At 38.2% G+C, this 21,430-nt stretch overlaps 2 protein-coding genes across 4 annotated transcripts in view; one reads left to right on the forward strand and one right to left on the reverse strand.

Annotated features, from left to right (window-relative positions):
* Positions 1 to 5,642: 5,642 nt before the first annotated feature.
* On the forward strand, positions 5,643 to 8,945 carry LOC102557137 (E3 ubiquitin-protein ligase RNF168-like). The gene is made up of 2 exons (XM_087600970.1): positions 5,643 to 7,229; positions 8,381 to 8,945. Exon 1 carries the CDS (start codon positions 5,643 to 5,645, stop codon positions 7,224 to 7,226), a length of 1,584 nt encoding a protein of 527 aa, XP_087457096.1. The 3' UTR covers positions 7,227 to 7,229; positions 8,381 to 8,945.
* A 4,164-nt stretch (positions 8,946 to 13,109) lies between these two features.
* Acot9 (acyl-CoA thioesterase 9) overlaps positions 13,110 to 21,430 on the reverse strand; it is a 39,124-nt gene continuing 30,803 nt past the window's right edge. For all 3 annotated transcript variants that reach the window (XM_087599584.1, XM_087599583.1, NM_001013960.1), the window contains 7 exon segments: positions 19,989 to 20,056; positions 15,765 to 15,876; positions 15,539 to 15,629; positions 15,284 to 15,369; positions 14,335 to 14,422; positions 14,041 to 14,191; positions 13,110 to 13,415 (listed from right to left, as the gene is read on the reverse strand). In XM_087599584.1, the coding sequence (XP_087455710.1) occupies positions 13,327 to 13,415; positions 14,041 to 14,191; positions 14,335 to 14,422; positions 15,284 to 15,369; positions 15,539 to 15,629; positions 15,765 to 15,876; positions 19,989 to 20,056 (685 nt within the window). In that variant the 3' untranslated portion in view covers positions 13,110 to 13,326.

Below are 21,430 nucleotides of genomic sequence, written 5' to 3' on the forward strand. Positions count from 1 at the left end.
CTTGGTCCTGCCAAGACTGAACCCCCAGTGAATGTGATTGTTGGGGGGCAGGGTGGTAATTGGAGGAGGATGGGGAGAACACCCATACAGAAGGGGAGGGGGAGGGATTAGGGGAATGTTGGCCTGTAAACCTGGAAAGGGAATAACACTCGAAATGTAAATAAGAAATACTCAAGTTAATAAAGATGGGGGAAAAAAGAAAAAACTTGTTTCTATGTTAATTGATCAAGAGTAATTTAAAAAAAAATCTTGCCATGGTTGGGGAAAAAAACCTCAAAAAGACAGAGAGATAAAGACATTAATCAGATAATTGGTACCAGCCTCTCTTATATTGGTTCCCATGGTTAACCACTTTGCTATCAGCACTGGCTTGACCTTTAATTCTCATAATTATTACAATAACAGTCAGGCTCTGTATCTTAAACTATATGGACAATTATGTATCAATTCAGTAAAATTAATGGTCCTTACAACTAACCATTCCTCTTTAGAGTAGGATAAGTCCACAATTTGAATCATTCACTAAGACCAGTGTGGAATGTAACAGGGCCAGAGACCTGAGCACAACTGAATCCATTATGAAAGTACTATTCAGGCCATAAACAGCAAGTACATAGTGCCACCTACGTTCAAAAATGAAGACAAAGACCTAATAATCCATTAAAGCCCATAGTTCTGAGAAAGCCTCTGAATGTATTAAATTGCTTTTTGACCTCTGTAGTTCCACTTCTGGCTAACTGTTCTTGTTAACTGAAATATGTCAACCCAGAACGTAGTTTCTTGTGCTTAAAAGCCCCAAGAAAAATGCTCAGGGCTACACTGGGATTCTGAGCAGCCAACTGATAACTCTCCATTGTCTTAAACCTATGCCCAACAATATCTCACAACAATATAGGTTCAAATAGACTTAACTGGAACTAAAACAGTGGCTCTGTTTGCTCTTCCAGAGTACCTGGGTTTGATTCCCAGCACCCAAGTGGCTATATATAATCTTCTATAACCCCAGTTACAGATGCATGACGCAGGCACCAGGCAGGTACAAGATGCATACATATATATTCAGGCAAAATATCAATCAATACATATAAAATAAATTTTAAAAGTTTTTAAAGTAAAAGATGTTGCCTACATGAAAGATAATGCTCCTCATAGGATTTTACTTCTTACAATATGTAACAGGATCGAGAGTGCACAGGTTTAAACCAAGGATGGTGGTACTGGCATGAAATCTGAGCACTCAGGAAGTGGAGGCAGGAGGATCACGACTTAAGGCCAGCCTGGAAAGGAGAGGCCAAGACAGATGTTCTGAAACAAGAAATATGCCTTCCATATTTCCATATGCAAGAGAGGGAACACAATCAGAAGATATTAATCCTCACCCCAGATTCAGAGCTAGATAACTGAGAAGCAGAGGAAGCCTCACTGTCGTAAACATTTAGACTAGCACCCTTTCCCACATTTCATACCAGCTGCCTATAGTGTCTGTTTTTAGTTCCAAGGACCCCCCAAATTTACCTCAAATTTATTCCTTCAGATCAAAATCCTATGGTACAACAGCACCACCTGGAAGCAAAGCAATTAGTCAAAGATCCTTTGTTGTGAGAATTTTCCTTGGGGGTGGGTACACTAGGCAAAATGTATCTATTCATAAGTTTCAATGGCAAGCTAAGGTTTGATTCCATCTATGTTCGTGCAAGGAACCAATGAGTTTATTTAAGCTTAGTTACCCAGTACTGGTGAGGAGTTATTAACAGAGTCACTGAGCTAAAAGCATAATGGCTTCCCCTGTTGAAGCCCCTCTTAATTCACCTCCTCCATTCTCTATACTATGGCCCCTCCCCCTGACCCTGGATCTACCTGTAGTTACTTCCAGCAGAATTGTGTACACCTGTCTGGGAGTTATGGCTGGATTTAGAGGTGATGGTCCAATAACCTCCCAAGCCTATTTCCATGAAGAAATGTCAACAGTCAGCAAGCCTGGCTGTACTGAACTGTGTCAAGGAGGCACAGCTGGTCTTATGAAGATGCTTTGCTTGGAAAATAGTGATGTACAAGACCCTTAAACCCACCTTTTAGCTTACCAAATCTCCACTGTTTATTTGTTTACTTGCTTTTGAGAGTTTTCCTATGGAGCCCAGACAGGTTGTTAACCTGAAATCCTCCTGTTTCAGCTTCCCAAGTGCTGGGATCATACATGTATACCTCCACATTCTGTTTAAATCCCAATTGAGAGAGAGAGAGAGAGAGAGAGAGAGAGAGAGAGATCCTGCATAGATGCACATGAATCTAGTTCATGCATGTGGATGAAGATGTGTTCAAGAAGGACAGAGGTCAATATCCAAGTGTTTTCTTCTACCATTTTATTTTATTTTTTGAGACAGAGACTCTTCAAAGAACCTGGGGGCTTACTGATTAGGGAAACTGTCTGACCAGCAAGCTCCAGGGCTCATCCTGTGACTGTCTATTAAAGACAAATACTACCATCCTCACATTTTCATATGAGGGTACTGGGGATTAAATTCAGATTCTCATCCTTGCAAGCAAGCACTTTAGCACTTTACTAACTGAAACACCTGCTCAGCCCCTAGATCCCTACTTTTAAAAGGACTTTTGTGTGTATGTGTATTTATGTATTAAGCACATATGTACAAGTGTCCTCTGAAATCAGAAGAGGGCATCAAATCCCCTTGATTTGGAATTACAGGTGGCCATGAGCCAAACCCAGGTCCTCTGGAAGAGCAGTCAGTGATCTTAAATGACAAGCCATCTCTCCAGCCTCATGATGGAATAACATTTTGTTATTAGCAAAATAATTGACAAATATTAAAAATCTAATATCTATTAGTCACATATAAAATTTATTTTATTATTATCATATGATTTTTGTGAAAATTGTGCCACATTTTGGTAACATACAAGTTACTGTGAGGGTCTGTAAACCAAATGTTAAGTTTTCAATTCCTTACAAACATTTTCATGCTAAAGTAGAAAGCATCATTAAATTTTAGCCCATTGTTAAAGGTACTTGCTGCCTGAAGATGCGATCTGGACAAACTTAGTTAAGTCCTTGGAACCCACATAAAGGTGGAAGGAGAACTAACTTGATCCACAAAGCCCTCTGCCCTTCATCCACATGCCATGATACATTCACAGATACAATGGTATTAAGATTTTAATAAAAAACAAAAAGCTTAATTTTTAATTTAAATTAGCTTTTAATTTTAATGTGTGGTCTTGCACAACTTTAATTTCAGTACTTGTGGAGGAGACACAGGTCAATCTCTGTGAGTTCAAGACCATCCTGGTCTACACAGTGAGTACCAAGATAGCCAGAACTACAAAATGAGGCCCTGTTTCAAAAAAGTAGATTTAATCTATTGGCCTGAAACAAAAATAGTAACAAACTTAAATTATCAAAAGAGAAAAATGGGCCAGCAAGATGGCTCATTAGGTAAAGGTACTACCTATCAAGCCTGATGATCTGAGTTTAATCCCAAGATTCATGATTCATATGGTGCAAAGTAAGAGCTTTCTTACTTTTCCACAATTGTCTGTCCTCTCCATATGCAGACTGTGGTACAGACAGACAGACAGACAGACAGACACACACACACACACACACACACATAAAACAAAAATTTTAAATGTGATAAATACATTTTAAATATGAAAGAAAATTAATTATAAACTAACCATTATTGAACGCTAGATATATTTATTTGTACCTTTCTCTTTTTATATACAAGATGAGCGAATGACTGAATTAAAGTGCTAAAAGATTATTATTCAGATTTTCTGTAAAGTAATTCCATGTTAATGTTTTATAAAATAACAGCATTAACAGCAAGCAATTGTACTCTCCTTTTTATACGTCCTTAAAAGATGGGAAGGTCAGGAAACTGGCATTCTAAATTTGGGTTAATAGTTAAAATAGAAAGTACTAAAGCCTTTATAGAAATATTGAAGTTCCTCAAAACCAAAGAAATAAATCTGTCATATAATCAAGCAACCCCACCACTAGGTATATACCCAAAGGAAATGAAAGCAGAAACTGAAAGACATATGCTTATAAATATTTTTTACAGAATTATTCACAACAGCCAAATAAATGGATGAGGAAAATATGATGTATACTGGAATATTATCTGGTCATAAAAAGAACAAAATTATATTATTTGCACATGGATACAACCAGGGGACATTATGTTAAGAAAAATCAATCAGGGGCATGGCAAAAACTATTGTGTATTTTCATTTATTCGTGGAAGCTTTAATGTTGATCTCATTCAGGTAATGTGTAGTGGTTTGTAGAGCTTTAGAAAAGGAGATGGCAGGAAGGATGGTCAGTGGGATAGGAAGAATAACTGTCATGTCCCTTAGCTGTTAAGGACACATACATTTTAAAATAACTACAAAAGTAGAATTTAGAATGTTCCAACACAGAGAGAATAACTTTTTGAGGAGGTTGATATGTCAATTGTCCACTGCACACTGTATGTATGTATGTATGTATGTATGTATGTATGTATGTATGTATGTATGTATGTATATGTGTATATACATATATAGAGAGAAATATTAATTTTTACCTACAGTTATGTACATAGTGTGTCAACTAAAAGAGAATATAAAATAGTAATAGTAAAAGAAGATACCAACTTCTTTCTTGACTGGATTTCTTGCAACAAAACAGAATATGGTCTCAAGCTTCCTAAAAATTACAGAAATTTCTAGTTTGCTTAATGTGCTTACAAGTAAAAATTTAAATTTAAGATTTAAAATAAGATTTTAAAAATGTGTTTGTGATAAAATAGGTTTCAAACGAGCTATTAGAAAGTGAAAGAGGGTTTTTAAAAAATTATTATTTTACATGAATGTTTTGCATAAATATCTATGCAACATGAACATAGAGTGCCCGTGGAGACCATAAGGGGGCACTGAATCTCCTGGAACTGGAATTATAACAGCCACATGGGTGCTGGAGATCAAACCCTAGTCCTCTGAAAAGGTAGCCAGCGCTCTTTTTTTTTTTTTTAATTTTTTTTTCCGGTCCCCAGCCCCAGGGGACCAAACCCAGGACCTTGCGCTTCCTAGGTAAGCGCTCTACCACTGAGCCAAATCCCCAACCCCGGTAGCCAGCGCTCTTAAACCCTCAGCTATAGCTCAAAAGCAGTGAAGCAGGGTTTTATAGACACCACTTTCAATATTTTGTAAGCTAATATGCAATGTAATATGCTCAGGGAGGGCGCTATTATGTCGGGGTCAGGCAGTGTTTCTCAATGTGACTTGTGAATAAAGTTCAGCTAGTTGGAATTAACTTAGGAAAACGACAGATTTTTAAAATGAACACAATCCCTTGCCATCTAGCTCCAGATATCAGAACTTTTGAAAAAAACAATAATGCACCATCCTCAGAGAGTGCATACTAAAGAAAGACCTAAACAAACTAAGAATTTAGTGCCTTGGTGTGGTGGCAGCATGTCTATTATCCCAGCAGTTGAGAGGTTGAAATATGAAAATCACAAGCTCAAGCCTGGTCTGGACTACAGAGTCAGATTCTGACTCATTCAATACAAAACAATTTTCAAGTCTCCCCAAAAGGGTCCATCCTTAAGTAGTAGGAAGACTGGTCACAAGTTTTCATGGCTGAAAGAAGCGAAGAGAGTTCTAGAATGTTCTCAGGAAGCAGGAGCAGTCCCTCGGCTACCGTAACCGGATATCAATATCACAGAACGGAAGTATCAAACTCTCTGCGACCGTTATTTTTGCCTCCATTACCGTTGCCGCTAACAAAGGAGAGTCTTGTCTCCAGCGTCACGCCATGGTACTGGTGTTTCTTGGACCTTCTTAATAAGGTACTGGTGTTATTTGAACCTTGTAAATTTGTTAAAATGGCCTTATCGAAAGCAAAGCCCTTGTCTTTAGAAGACTGCCAGTGTCTCCTTTGTATGGAATTCCTCATTGAGCCCATAACTATGCCTTGCAACCATACAATGTGCAAATCATGCTTTAAAGCGCTTCTCCGAAAAACAAATTTATTCTGCCCCTTCTGCCGCTCCTGGATCTCTTCATGGGCTCGGTACCATACTCATGTGAACAGTCTTATCAATAAGGAACTGTGGGAGAGAATTCAAACTCAGTACCCAGAGGAATGCAGACGTAGGACCCCTGGGGAAGAACGGTCTTCACTGGTCTTCAGTGATCATTCACCAATTCGAGTGCTAAGTAATCCTGGAGAACTGAGGAAAGAATATGAAGAGCAGCTGATTAAGATGGAGGCCGAGCGCCAGGCCACAAAGGAAAGACAAAACAGAGCCACTGAGGAATACATAAAGCAATTACTGGCAAAGGAATTGGAGGAGGAAAAAATGTGGGCAGAAAAGCGCAGACTGGAAGAACGGGAGCAAAGAGAGGAGGAAGAGGCTAAAAAGAGCAGCACGAGTGATCCAGTCACATCGCCAAGAAAAAAAAAGAGCAAACGAAAACACTGTGACGATGTTCCGAAGTTTTCCCCTCATCAGCCTCAGCTTGAGTCAGCATTGCTGTATGAAACTGTGCAGGACAGCAAGAAAACGTCTGGCAGGAAACAAGAAGCGAAAACTGAAGAAAATATGTCAGCAGCTACTTTGTCAACAGGTCCGGAGAATCCTCAACAAGGTACTTCAAATTCACGTTATGAGGTTTTTTCTAACTATGATGCAAAAGTGGGCAGTTCAGAAGATGAGGCACCAAAAGCAAGCTGCTCCAATATCGACTGTTATGTCCCATCTAAGAACATTAAACCTGAAGCTAACATTCATACTTCTGCCCAGAGAGAGACTATGAGCAAAACAGAGGAAACTGGAAACAGCACAATTGAGGCAAAAGAAAAAATGTCCCATCCTTCGAGTGGTAAACATACTTCTAAAAGAAAGCATCAGGAATATCCATCTGAAGCTGCCGGTGAGCCTGGCATTTCTGATGAAGTATCTCCTAAATCTTCCTCGGACAAGGAATCACAAGACCTCATTACCAAAAAGCTGATAGATTTGGAGAAACTGTATTATGAGAAGCATCTACAAGAAGAACAAGATAGATTATTTGCATTGGAGCTTCAAAGAGCACTGGATGAAGAGGAAATGAGGGAATCGTGGAGTAAGAAGTCCCCACGGATCTATCCATTCCGTTATGATACCTTCAATCCAGACACCTCAGCAAAAGAGGATTCCAAAGATAAGAACATCTGAAAGGTAAAGAAATACAAAGTTTTTAAGATTTAAATTAACCATCTTTAAAAAAGATTCAGTTGAAGTATTTAGCTAATGTTAGTGGGAGAAAGATGCCAGATTTTACTACATAGATTTACAGACATAAATTTTTCATTGCTCATTGCCAAATAATTTACACAAAAGTATTTTCAAATGTTTTAAGAGGTAAAGAAAATGATACAGGTGTAGAACGGTTTAAACTCCTAATACTGCACTGTAAAATGATCTTTTCTATAATATAATTTATAAATGTATAATTATTTACTTTTTGACAATTTGTATCATTTAATAACATATTGAATATGATTATAAAATATAAATATTTAATACCATATAAGTATTTAATATTTGACATTTGATACTTAATATTTGATATTAGATTTACATATTTGAAATTATGTTATATATTAGAAATATATTATACTATTTTTATATACATTTATATGTGCATATTTTATATTTTTATTTTATATACAAATTCTAATATATAAAATATCGTATATGATATAACATTGTATATAATACATAATATATCATTATATATTACATTATATATTATATATATTAATATATGACAATATACTTTTATATATTATATTACTATGTTAATATATAACATATATGACATATAATATCTATATAGTATATATGTAAATATATTTATATAACATATATAAAATTATATGTAAATATATGTATATAGTATATAATAGAAAAGTATATATAAATATATACTATAATCTATAATATAGATATAATAAAATATAGATTATATCACATATATTTTATGTTATATAATTATATGATATATAATATTATAATTATATATTATACATCTGAATATATATTTGTATACAAATACATTGTACAATATGTTATAGTAAATATATCTAATATATTTTAATTGTGTATATTGTTTTATATTATGTAGTATACCTGAATATACTATATATGTATATAAAATAAAATATATTGTATTATATATTTAATGTTATATACATGATATATACTTCATGTTATATGTTTAATATTATGTTAATTATATATCTAATATTATTTTTATATTTAATTATTTTAAATTGTTATTTGGTATACGCTCACTGTCTTTTTTGACTTGCTGTTTTTTGAAACAGGGTCTTTTTAGAGCCTCCTGACAGCCGTCTGAGCACTGTATTTACAGGTGTACATCCCTAAGTCGGGCTTCATTTATCATTAATTTTTTTTTCTTTTTTTCTTTTTTTTTCGGAGCTGGGGACCAAACCCAGGGCCTTGCGCTTGCTAGGCAAACGCTCTACCACTGAGCTAAATCCCCAACCCCATCATTAATGTTCTTTATGACAACAGAGAATAGGAATGTGGTTCTGTAAAACTTAAATGATAAGCAAGGGTGCCTAGCCTTCATGCTATCAATAGCTGTTCTGATAGTTCTTGTATACCCAACCAATGAATTACTTGCTAGACAAACAAGCCTGTTAAAAGGTTTCTTGTTTGCTTTGTTTTGAATGGAATAAAGAGCCAGATAGATCTCTGTTGAGTTGGAGGGCAGTCTGGTCTAGAATAGTAAGTTTCAGAGGGCTATATAATGAGATCCTGTCTCAGTCAAAGCAGACAAAATAATACAACAAACTTAAAATGGAATAAAGGGCTAGAGGTATAACTTAGTAGTAAAGTGCCCTTAGTACCAATTTCCTGGTCTGGAAAACAAAACAAAGAAACAAACAAAAAAAAGCAAGAAAAAAATAGAATAGGAAGATAGGAATTTAATCCAAGAGAGTAACAGCAAAATATTTTATGGTAAGGAACCTGAAATAATTATATTATTTCCACATAGTATTCCTTATGTAGATACTAACTTTATATGTACTGAGACAAATAGTAAAATATTTAGGGGCTGTGTTTAGAGGCACATGCCTGGTAATCCCAGCACTTTGGCAATTGAGACAACAGAATCACAAGTTCAAGGCCAACCTGGGATCCATGGCAAGACCGTGTCTCAAAAAGATTTTTAAAAAGGAGTTGGGGATTTAGTTTAGAAGTAGCATACTTGACTGGGAAGCATAAGACCCTGGGGTTGGTTCCCAGTGCCAAAACATAGAATAAAATATAATGATAAAATATATATGATAATCTTGAGCTGGTGAAGTACACCTCTCAGTGTTGCCAGAGCGGGTTGCTATGTGGGACAGAGACTGAAGGAAATGGAATTCCAGATGAAAGAAAGCTGAAGAAGCCAGCAGACATTAGATTCCAGCATCCGCCTGTCAACATGAACCTGATGGCAGCAACTCTCCAGAGAACATCTAGATCTTCAGCACCTGATAGGGACTACCAGAAGCTTCCAGAAGACATCTGTCTATTGGTTTGATTTAATTAATATGAACTTTTAGCAGATAGTTCTAACATTTCTAAGAGTCAGTTATCCTTTTTGCCTTTCATCTAACATTTTAATAGATTTTAATTAGCTTATAACATTGTAGGTTTCCCTATGATATTTACATACATAGTTTTGGCTAACTGCACTCCTACCCTCTCTTCTCCCATCTCCTCAACCCCTACTCCATCCCCTCCTTTCTCCCATCTCCCTGGCATTTACTCACTGGCACACTTGCACCCTCAATCATGCCCCTTCCTCTTTCATAGCAGCTGTTCTAGTGCTCTCCCCACCTTAAAGCTTCATTTTCCTGCCTTTAATGGGCCTCTTGATAGTTTCCAGGCCTCTACATATGCAAACACTTAAATAAATTAACATACATAAAACTTAGAAGCTAGGATTCATTTATGTAATGTTTGTCAATTGTTACTGCTTATCTTAATGTGTTATTTTCCAAAATTTGTACTGTTTTTTTTTTTAATTTTTTTAAAGATTTATTTATTTGTAAGTACATTGTAGCTGTCTTCAGACCAGAAGAGGGCATCAGATCTCACTACAGATGGTTGTGAGCCACCATGTGGTTGCTGGGATTTGAACTCAGGACCTCTGGAAGAGCAGTCAGTGCTCTTAACCACTGAGCCATCTCTCCAGCCCTGTACTGTTTTTGTTTCATATAATTTACATCAGTTTTACTGTGCATACCATGCATGCGTGCGCGCGCGCGCGCGCGCGCGCACGCACACACACACACACACACACACACACACACACACACACACACACACACAAAACTTTCATTTTTTGTGTAACTGGGGATCTCACCCAGAATCCTTCAGACTACTGGGTAAGGTCTCTACCACTAAACTACCAATCTTCTAGTGCTGATTTCAATTTTGCTTTGCCTTTTCTCATTAAAAATTTTCTTATTTGAGCAATGATTGTGATGGTAATATAGAATAATTTAGAATTAGACAAACCAAATTTGTCCAAAATAAACATATCTTATCAACATCAATGTTTTTTCTAAGAGAAATATTTCAGGGTAGACACTTTTTAGAGCTCCTCAAAATAAAACATATGTAATTAAACCTTAGACTAGATTATAAGTAAAATTTTAAAAGGCTATATGTGATAAATTTATATGTTTATCTGTGAAGATGTCTCTCTCCCTAACTAAAGTTCATTTTAAGATATATTTTTCTCTATTAGTCTTTGTTCTACTATATTTGAATTTGTTAGGCTAATAAAAAGATCAGTGCCTTTTATTAGAATGCACTGCTAACTTTTCACTGTGGTAAAATACAAAAATGTCAAATTTCTTAGTGAATACTAGAGTGTCCAAATGTTAAAAATATGAATATTAAAGGAATAAAAATAAAATTAATAAAAATAAAAATGTTCTGACTTATTTTTGAGACACGGTTTCAGCCCGAACTGTATTCCAACTTAGTATGTAGTTGAGGATAACATTATTGTTATCATTATATTATTATTATTATTATTATTATTATTATTATTATTATTATTTATTTATTTATTTATTATTGAGACAAGGTTTTACTATGTATTCACAGCTGTCCTGGAATTCACTGTTTAGAACAGACTGACCTAAAGCTCAGTGATCCACCTGCCTCTGCTTCCTGAGTACTGGGATTAAAGGCATGTGCCACCGTGCTGAGGTTGACTTTAAACTGCTTCTATCTGCAGATTGGGGATACATGGGTGTTCATCTCTACACCCAGTTTATATGGTGGTGGGAATGAACGTGGGGCTCAGGCATGCTAGACAATAGCTCTACCTACTGAGCTATATCCTCAGCCCTCTCAATTCTTAAGAGAGACAAACATTAATAATCTAGAAACAACCTTATTTTTTAACATATGCTTTAATATCACCTGCTTAAAAACCTGTATTAAAAACTTTACTTTCTGTGCTTGAGGTTGAACTGGTAAATGCTAACAAATTTTATATTAAGCTGCTAATATCCAAAATTACTTGAAGAGTTAAATGAAAAAGAAAATAAGCTATTTATTTGTTTGATCTCAGCAGGATTCAAAGAAAATTAACAAATGTCATTTTACCTATGAAGTGCCAAAGAGATTTTTAAAAGACAAAAATCTGGTTAAATCTGGAGAAACTGTGGACATATAACTGAATGTGCTTGACTATTCTGTATTTCTCTATCTTCACTGTTTGCATACTGTTTTGCCAAGTGTTTCTTCATAGTTTCCCTGAGAAAGAATTTTAGAAGCCAAATGTTTTAGGTGTTTAGGATATTTCTTACAACACTGTGTTTAGAATAGAAAAAAAATTACAGAAAAAGCTTCAGTGTACACAAATGGCTAGTCATGTATACAAAGATATGTAGTCAATTTCTTAAATGAACTTCACTTAATGGAGATTGTCTCCATTTAGCCAATTAGCTAAGTCATAGGTTCCCATGTCATATGTAGATCTAGGAAACACAGGAATAAATGGACAGAAATCACCAGATGGTAATACAACTTGATCCCATTCAATTAAACTGCATGCCTCAGAGTGAACTGCTGTTCCCATAACTATTTCCCTTTTATCTTCTATGTAGCCTCTATTTTGCTCTCTCCTCTAAATTTAATCACGTTCCCCTCCTATCATGGAATAAACTGTCTTGGGTGCAAATCAATAGCACTGCCAGCTAAAGTGTAACACAATGGTACAAAACAGACAAGTCCCTGGGTTTAATCTGTGAAATCAAAAAGAAAGAAAAAAGGAATGTGTAAGGGGAGGGAGAAAAGCTTAGGAGATGAGAAGAGGGGAGGCAAGAAAAAAGAAATGTGATGTTTCCTTTTGAGTTCCCAGTGGGTGTTGACACCTCCTGCTATACTCCTGAAATGCAGTATGCTACACTTCTAAGGAAGTACCCTGCACTCAAACTGCTATCAGTCTACTTCTGAGCTGCTGAGGTTAAGCAAGGCACTTAACCTCCATGCGTTTCAATTTTCTAAGTGGCTAACCCCCCTGGGGAGTTAGCTATAGATTCTGCCTCACTGTGATTTTTTAAAGAAATAGGATCTTATACAGGTCAAATGTCTGCCTAGCATCTAGATGCTCCAGAAACATAAGTAGTTACTGTTATTCAATTAAGATGTATCCTGCCCAGTCCATAGCATGGTGTAGCTAATAAGTCCAAGGATGAACAAATGGTTCTGAGTTTCCTCATCAAGCTCATCCCTGAATACTTCTTTGGTGATATTTTCAAATTTAAACCTTCTCATAAATGTTTACAGATGCCATAGACTTTCATGAATTTCTTTATCCACTTTCCATCTACCCTCCAGCAACAATAAAACCTTAGGGAGGGAAGCAAAAAATGATCATATAGAATTCACTGGACTTTCGACAGTATAAAGGAACCAGTCAGGCTTAAAAAGAATGTACCCAACTATATGAGAAGACATTTGGCAGAAATCTATAGCAGACAGGGGTAAGAAGTAAACATGGGAAGCTCACAATCACATTACTATAAAAGGTTTTATTGTTTAATCATTCTTTCACCCCTTAGCCCCATTCAGTCACTTGTTCTGCTTTTCTGATCATTCTAAAAGTTGAATATAGTCCCCTCTATGGAAGATAAAAAAGCAATGTGAACATCAATATTTCTCAGCATGCCTTTATTAGGCACTATGTCACTGTGCCTGAAGTGCTGATTTGCAACAAGTGAGATTTTTCCTAGGGCTCCACAGTGTAGTTCTTTTTCAAGATCACTGGGGTACTCATGGACTTGAAATGCCGCTGTCCATCTAAATACAACATGGACTCTGAAACACAAGAAAGACTCTTCTGAAGAAATTTGCAGCACTTTACACAACCATACAGATAAATGACTATTTGGGAATAATAGGAAGACCAACACTGTATATGCAAAACCAGCTACAGGGGTGCATTTTAGGGCTGGAGCTTTACAAATAACCTGAGAGAAGAGCCTGACTCCATCTCATTTTGCTGGCTGACCTAGTATTTCATTATCAGTGGCTGCTTACAGTTTGCAACAGTTCTGCATACACAGCTTTGCAAAGCAATAACAGCCATTCCTGGGGGCCAAAAGGCATATTTGGCCTTCAGGGCTACAGAACTTCAAAACAACAATCTCCCGAAGACATGCTCTTGGACTAACAGGCTTGGACACGCTGGTAAGAATAATTTAAAAGAAGAGGGTAAGAGGGCTAGGAATATAAATCAGTGGTGGTGCACATGTCTAGCTCATGTGAATCCCTGGGTTTAAGGATCATTTAAAGGCAGAGAGCTGAGACAGAGAGCTCAATGACAGAGTACTTGACTAAGATATGCAATTCCCTGGGCGAAGTCCCATACCATAGGGGAGTGCTGGGGGTGGTATTGAAAATTTCTTCTTCTCATTAGAAGGAAGCAATCATCACAGCTTACCTCCATATGTTTTGGGGAAAATCAAGGGTACTTCTTTTTCTGACATGAATGTAAAATGAAAGACATTGGTGGTCATATGCTCACGACTGTCAAGAGAGGCCACTTCACTATGGACTCTGACTTGAATGTAATTGTCCTGGGTGAAGCATACCTAAAAGATTATAGATACAAGATTTTGTCAGTTGCTTTAAGAATGGGGGAAGGAAACCAGTTATAAGAGAAACACAGAAGGTAAAACCTTCTTTTCTAGACCAAAGTAACAAAAAATACGTTTACCCCTCATGACACACCTACCTGTGAAGAAAGAAAGAGCAATGAGCCAACTTCAACAGGTTTCTGAAACATGATATCATCTACTGTTACCACATATGGCCGGGAACCACTATTGAGGAAAGTACAAAATTGGAGTGAATTGCAAAACTCAGGTCTCATAATGCCAACCAACCAGAGTTTCCAGGGACTAAACCACTACCCAAAGACTATACATGGATTGACCCAGGGCTCCAACTGCATAGGTAGCAGAAAATAGCCTTGTTGGGGCACTAGTGGAAGGGAAAGCCCTTGGTCTTGCCAAGGATGGACCCCCTAGTGCAGGGGAATATGGGTGAGTAAGGGGGTTTGGATGGGGGGGGGGAACCTGTATGGAGGAGGAGGGGATAAGAAAAAAAGAATCCAATATAGTCTTACTATTTATAATTTAATAAAATGGAATTTACAAATAGGGGAAAAATCAGGTCTCAGTGTTTCCCTTAACAATTCCCTGATGTAAAATAACAATGATCAAAAAAAAATCAATGTAAAGAAAGGGGAAATTATCAATTCTAGCTACTGGGATATTCATTAAAGCAAAATTGTGGAGCTGGATATGCACTAAATACAATGTATTGATTCATAATATTATCTAGGAATATATAATGAAAGTTTTACATTAAAAAACATTATCAGAGGCATCTGGCTTTGATTTCAGAAGGTGGTTTTCCTGATTTAGCCCATTAATTAAAGGCCTACTGAAAAAAAATGTGGCATATGTAAAATGGAAAAGAAAGTGATTTTAGACCTGTAAGGTCACAGTGTCATCTCTTACATTTGTCACTAGTATGATAATCTTTCCACCCCCAAGCCCACACAGATCTTATAAAAATTAAAATCCTATAGTGTAGTTCATACACAACTGGTTTAAAATGTTTCCTTTTAGGGAAATGGAGGAAGTCACTTCTCAGAAGGTAACTTAAGTCGAACTTACCCAAAACTACAAGCTGTAGCCCATGCAAGTTCATATGCTTTTCTCATAAGAAAACCACCAAAAATCCTATTGAAAATGTTTCGCTCCTATAAAACATAAATGACTATTAATAAATGTTTGTGGTTATCCTTATATAGAAAACAAAGAAATTAACAATACTACAGAAACTGTCCATTTAAATGTGCGTCAAAGTTTAGACAATTATCATGAATGCAATTCAGGAAATTCAGAAGACTGCTCACAAAGTTCTAGTACCTGAGGGTGACAAATATCCAAGCTCTTGAGTTTTGTATCCTCCATCCACACTGCCTTAGGAGGCAAAATTCGACTCTGAAAACTTATAGTCCTGTATAAGTGGAGATGATTTAAATAAACCCTGTTACTGCCATGTTTTCACTGTCAAGAGGAAATAGGTTATAAACAAAAAGGTCAAAAAGACCTTGGACTTTTTCAACTTGGGAGTCTCATAATCTTAACTTACTTTGGATCCAGAGTGTTAAGAAACAGTTCATGTATGACATTCCTCTCCTCAGAATTAGGAGCTACTTTCAGTAATGAAGTGGTGCTAAAAGCAATCCTTCGGCTCTTGTTCACTGAAGTATAAGAAAATGAAGACATATGATCAGAAAGGTCACCCCACAGCATCTAGAGTGACTTGCAACCTACAAAGTATTTGTAAGATTCAAAATCCCACCAGAATAATTTATGCATATATCTAAGGGAAGGCCACAGTGATCATGTAAATTTTCTAGAGATGGAGCTGGGACATAGATCCATGGTAAAACACTTTTCTCACATGTACAAAGTGCTGGGTTCCAAACCCAGCAACACAAAAAAAAATCTTAATTTTTTCCACTGAGGATCTTTTTTCTTTTTCTTAAAAAGATTATCTACCACAGAACACCAATGGCTTATGCTCTAAGATCAAGAATCGACAAATGGGACCTCATAAAACTGCAAAGCTTCTGTAAGGCAAAGGACACTGTGGTTAGGACAAAACGGCAACCAACAAATTGGGAAAAGATCTTTACCAATCCTACATCCAATAGAGGGCTTATATCCAAAATATACAAAGAACTCATGAAGTTAGACTCCAGAGAGCCAAATAACCCTATTAAAAATGGGGTACAGAACTAAATAAAGAATTCTCGGGCTGGAGAGATGGCTCAGCGGTTAAGAGCACCCGACTGCTCTTCCAGAGGTCATGAGTTCAATTCCCAGCAACCACATGGTGGCTCACAACCATCTGTAAAGAGATCCGATGCCCTCTTCTGGTGTATCTGAAGACAGCTACAGTGTACTTATATATAATAAATAAAAATAATAAATCTTAAAAAAAAAAGAAATGGCAAAAAAAAAAAAAAAGAATTCTCAGCTTGGGATTATCGAATGGCTGAGAAGCACCTAAAGAAATGTCCAACATCCTTAGTCATCAGGGAAATGCAAATCAAAACAACGCTGAGTTTCAACCTCCCACCAGTCAGAATGGCTAAGATCAAAAACTCCAGCGACAGCAAATGCTGGTGAGGATGTGGAGAAAGAGGAACACTTCTCCATTGTTGGTGGGATTGCAGACTGGTACAACCTCTGTGGAAATCAGCCTGGATGTTCCTCAGAAAATTGGACATTGCACTAGCTGAGGACCCAGCTATACCTCTCCTGGGCATATACCCAAAAGATGCTCCAACATATAACAAAGACACATGCTCCACTATATTAATAGCAGCCTTATTTCTAGTAGCCAGAAGCTGGAAAGAATGCAGATGCCCTTCAACAGAGGAATGGATACAGAAAATGTGGTACATCTACTAGTGGAGTACTACTCAGCTATAAAAAACAATGACTTCATGAAATTCATAGGCAAATGGATGAACCTAGAAAATATCCTGAGTGAAGTAACCCAATCACAGAAAAACACACATGGTATACCCTCATTGATAAGTTGATATTAGTCCAAATGCTCAAATTACCCTAGATGCACAGACCATATGAAACTCAAAAAGGATGACCAAAATGCAGATGCTTCACTCCTTCTTTAAAAGGGGAACAAAAATATCCATGAGAGGGGATAGGGAGGCAAAGTTTGGAGCAGGGACTGAAGGAACAGCCATTCAGAGCCTGCCCCACATGTGGCCCACATATATACAGCCACCAAAACTAGATAAGATGGATGAAGCAAAGAAGTGCAGGCTGACAGGAACTGGATGTAGATCTCTCCTGAGAGAAGCAGCCATAACATGTCAAATACAGAGGCAAATGCCAACAGCAAACCACTGGACCAAGAATGGGACCCCCCATTGGAGGAATTAGAGAAAGGTCCGAAGGAGCTGAAGGGGCTTGAGACCCCATAAGAACAACAATGCCAGCGCTTGCCTAGCAAGCGGAAGGCCCTGGGTTCGGTCCCCAGCTCTGAAAAAAAAAAAAAGAAAAAAGAAAAAAAAGAACAACAATGCCAACCAACCAGAGCTTCCAGGAACTAAGTCACTACCCAACATATACATGGACTGACCCTGGGCTCCAACTGCATAGGTAGCAGTAAATAGACTTTTTGGGGCACCAGTGGAAGGGGAAGCCCTTGGTCCTGCCAAGGTTGGACCTCCAGTGTAGGGGATTGTTGGGGGGGTAATAAGGGGAGGATGGGGAGGGGAACACCCATATAGAAGGGGAAAGGGAGGGGTTAGAGGGCTGATGGACAGGAATCCAGGAAAGGGAATAACATTTGAAATATAAATAAGAAATACACAATTTAATAAAAGTTGAAGAAAAACAAAGATAAAAAAAGACAACTACCCATCTACCTAGCTATACACCTATCTATGTATCTATTCTTGGGTTTTGAGGCAGGGTTTCTCTGTATAGCCTTGGCTGTCCTGGAACTTGCTCTCTAGATCAGGCTTTCCTTGAACTCAGAGATCTGCTTGCCTCTGCCTCTGGCTCCCAAGTGCTATGATTATAGATTTATTTTATTTTTGTTTTATGTACATTGGTGTTTTGATTGCATGTATGTCTTTATGAGAGTCAGTAGTCCTGGAACTAGAGTTAGAGACAGTTGTGAGCTGCTATGTACTTGCTGGGAATTGAACCTGCGTCCACTAGAACAGAAGCAGTACTCTTAACTGCTGAGCCATCTGTCCAGTCTGAGGATTTTCTTTCAGTTGGAAATTCTATCAGTTTACTATGAGAACACTGGTTATCATCCTGATCTATAGCCCTAATCTGATTAGTACTTAAACCACTAAGATATACTTCCCATTTCATTAAAAAATAGCCTTGTAAAGTAAATGGCTTTGTAACCATGCACATACTAGCAGCACTAAGTGGATTAAATGAGTTTAAAATAGAGTATATGAACTTGGGAGGGAAAAGAGGGCAGTGGGTGGGGAGGGAAAGAAATGAAGGGGGATGGGGGGACTGGACCAAAACATATATATATATATATATACATGTGTAAAATTATCAAGAAAGAAATGAAAAGACAAATTGCTTCACTTAATACTGTGCCATCAATAAAATTGTTCAAAGCATGAGTTCCATTGGTAAGATACAATTAATTTTTCTATCAAAATTCACAGACAATATGATGCTCAGAAGGAAAACCAAAGAAAGGAGAACAAAATACTCGTAAGAGGTAGAGGGTGGGAGAGACTTGGGAGTAAGAGAGAAGGGGGAGGGGGAAAAGGGGAGCAGGGTCAGGTATGGGAGGAAACTGGGATGATAGACAGAGGGACAGGAATTTGAACAGAAGTGTGTAGCAATGGGGAAATGGGGAATTGGGGGTAGCCACCAGCAGGTCCCAGATGCCAGGAAAGCAAGAGGCTCCCAGGACCCAACAGGGATGAAATTAGCTGAAATGCCCAGCAAAGGGGAGCGAGAACCTGTCAAAACCATATGTAGAGGTTAGGCATGTCCCCTGGTTGGAGGATGGGGCCACCCACTCATCCAAAAATATTAGTCCAGAATTATTCCTGTCTAAAGGAAATATGGGGACAAAGTGTGGAGCAGAGATGAAGGAAAGGCCATCCAGAGACATGGTGATCCATCCCATATGCAGACACGAAACCCAGTCACTATTGCTGATGTCAAGAAGTGCTTGCTGAGAGAAGCATGACATAGATGTCTCCTGAGAGGGTCTGCCAGAGCCCTACTGATACAGATGAGGATGCTTGCAGCTAACCATCAGTCTGAGCATGGGGACCACAATGGAGGAGTTAGAGAAAGGACTGAAGCAGCTGAAGGGGTTTGCAACCCATAGGAAGAACAATATCAACCAACCAGAACCCCACAGAGCTCCCAGGGACTAAACCACCAACCAAAGAGTACACACGGACAGACCCATGGCTCCAGCTGCATAAGTAGCAGAGGATGGCCTTGTTGGACACCAATAGGAGGGGAGGCCCTTGGTCCTGTGAAGGCTGGACCCCCCCTCCCCCAGTATAGGGGAATGCCAGGATGCTGAGTTGGGACTGGGTTGGTAGAAGGGAGAGCATCCTTATAGAAAGAGGGGTAGGAAGTATGGGAGAGGGGGTAACCAGAAAAGGGGACAACATTTGAAATGTAAATACATAAAAAATCCAATTAAAAAAATCTTGGCATGGGCAATACATTTGACTATTATAAGAAATCCATATAATCTTCAATAATCCCTTCTATAGTAAAATTAATAGACTTTAATTTTTTTTATTTTACCATAAACAAATTAACATACATTCTCCTTGTGTAATAAGTTCTTCTTCTTCTTTATTTTCAGGAACAAGTGGATTTACAAATGCAGGCCTAAAGAAAACAGAAAATTTTAGTTTAAGATATTGGTTTGAATCACAGAAAAACACACATGGTATGCACTCATTGATAAGTGGATATTAGCCCAAATGCTCAAATTACCCTAGATGCATAGAACAAATGAAACTCAAGAAGGATGACCAAAATGTGGATGCTTCACTCCTTCTTTAAAAGGGGAACAAGAATACCCTTGGCAGGGAATGGGGAGGCAAAGTTTAGAACAGAGACTGAAGGAACACCCATTCAGAGCCTGCCCCACATGTGGCCCATACATATACAGCCACCCAATTAGACAAGATGGATGAAGCAAAGAAGTGCAGACCGACAGGAGCCAGATGTAGATCGCTCCTGAGAAACACAGCCAGAATACAGCAAATACAGAGGCAAATGCCAGCAGCAAACCACTGAACTGAGAATAGGACCCCCGTTGAAGGAATCAGAGAAAGAACTGGAAGAGCTTGAAGGGGCTTGAGACCCCATATGAACAACAATGCCAAGCAACCAGAGCTTCCAGGGACTAAGCCACTACCCAAAGACTATACATGAACTGACCCTGGACTCTGACCTCATAGGTAGCAATGAATATCCTAGTAAGAGCACCAGTGGAAGGGGAAGCCCTGGGTCCTGCTAAGACTGAACCCCCAGTGAACTAGACTGTTGGGGGGAGGGCGGCAATGGGGGGAGGGTGGGGAGGGGAACACCGATAAAGAAGGGGAGGGGGAGGGATTAGGGGGATGTTTGCCCGGAAACCGGGAAAGGGAATAACACTCGAAATGTAAATAAGAAATACTCAAGTTAATAAAGAGTAAAAAGAAAAAAAAAAGAATCTGAGATTATTGACTTTCCCCTCGGGTACTCCAAAAGAATGAGGTTCTGAAGATCATGCCAGGATGGAAGCAGACTCCGGCTGGCCAGCGGACCAGATTCAAGGCTTTTGTCGCTATTGGGGAATACAATGGTTACGTTTGTCTTGGTGTTAAGTGTTCCAAGAAGGTTGCCACTGCCATCCAAGAGGCCATCATCTTGGCCAATCTTTCCATCATCCCTGTGCGGAGAGGCTACTAGGAGAACAAGATTGGCAAACCCCACACTCTACTATGCAAAGTGACAGACAGCTGTGGCTCTGTGCTGGTGCATCTCATCCCTGCCTCCAGAGGCACTGGCATTGTCTTTGTTCCTGTGCCCAAAAAGCTACTGTTGATGGCCGGTATAGATGACTGTTACACTTCAGCCAGGGGCTGCACTGCCACCCTGGGCAACTTTGCCAAGGCCACCTTTGATGCCATCTCCAAGACCTACAGCTACCTGACCCCTGACTTCTAGAAAGAGACTGTGTTCACCAAATCACCTTATCAGGAATTCACTGAC

The sequence above is a fragment of the Rattus norvegicus genome, chromosome X, assembly GCF_021556685.1.
Source record: "Rattus norvegicus strain SHRSP/BbbUtx chromosome X, alternate assembly SHRSP_T2T, whole genome shotgun sequence".
NCBI lineage: Eukaryota > Metazoa > Chordata > Mammalia > Rodentia > Muridae > Rattus > Rattus norvegicus.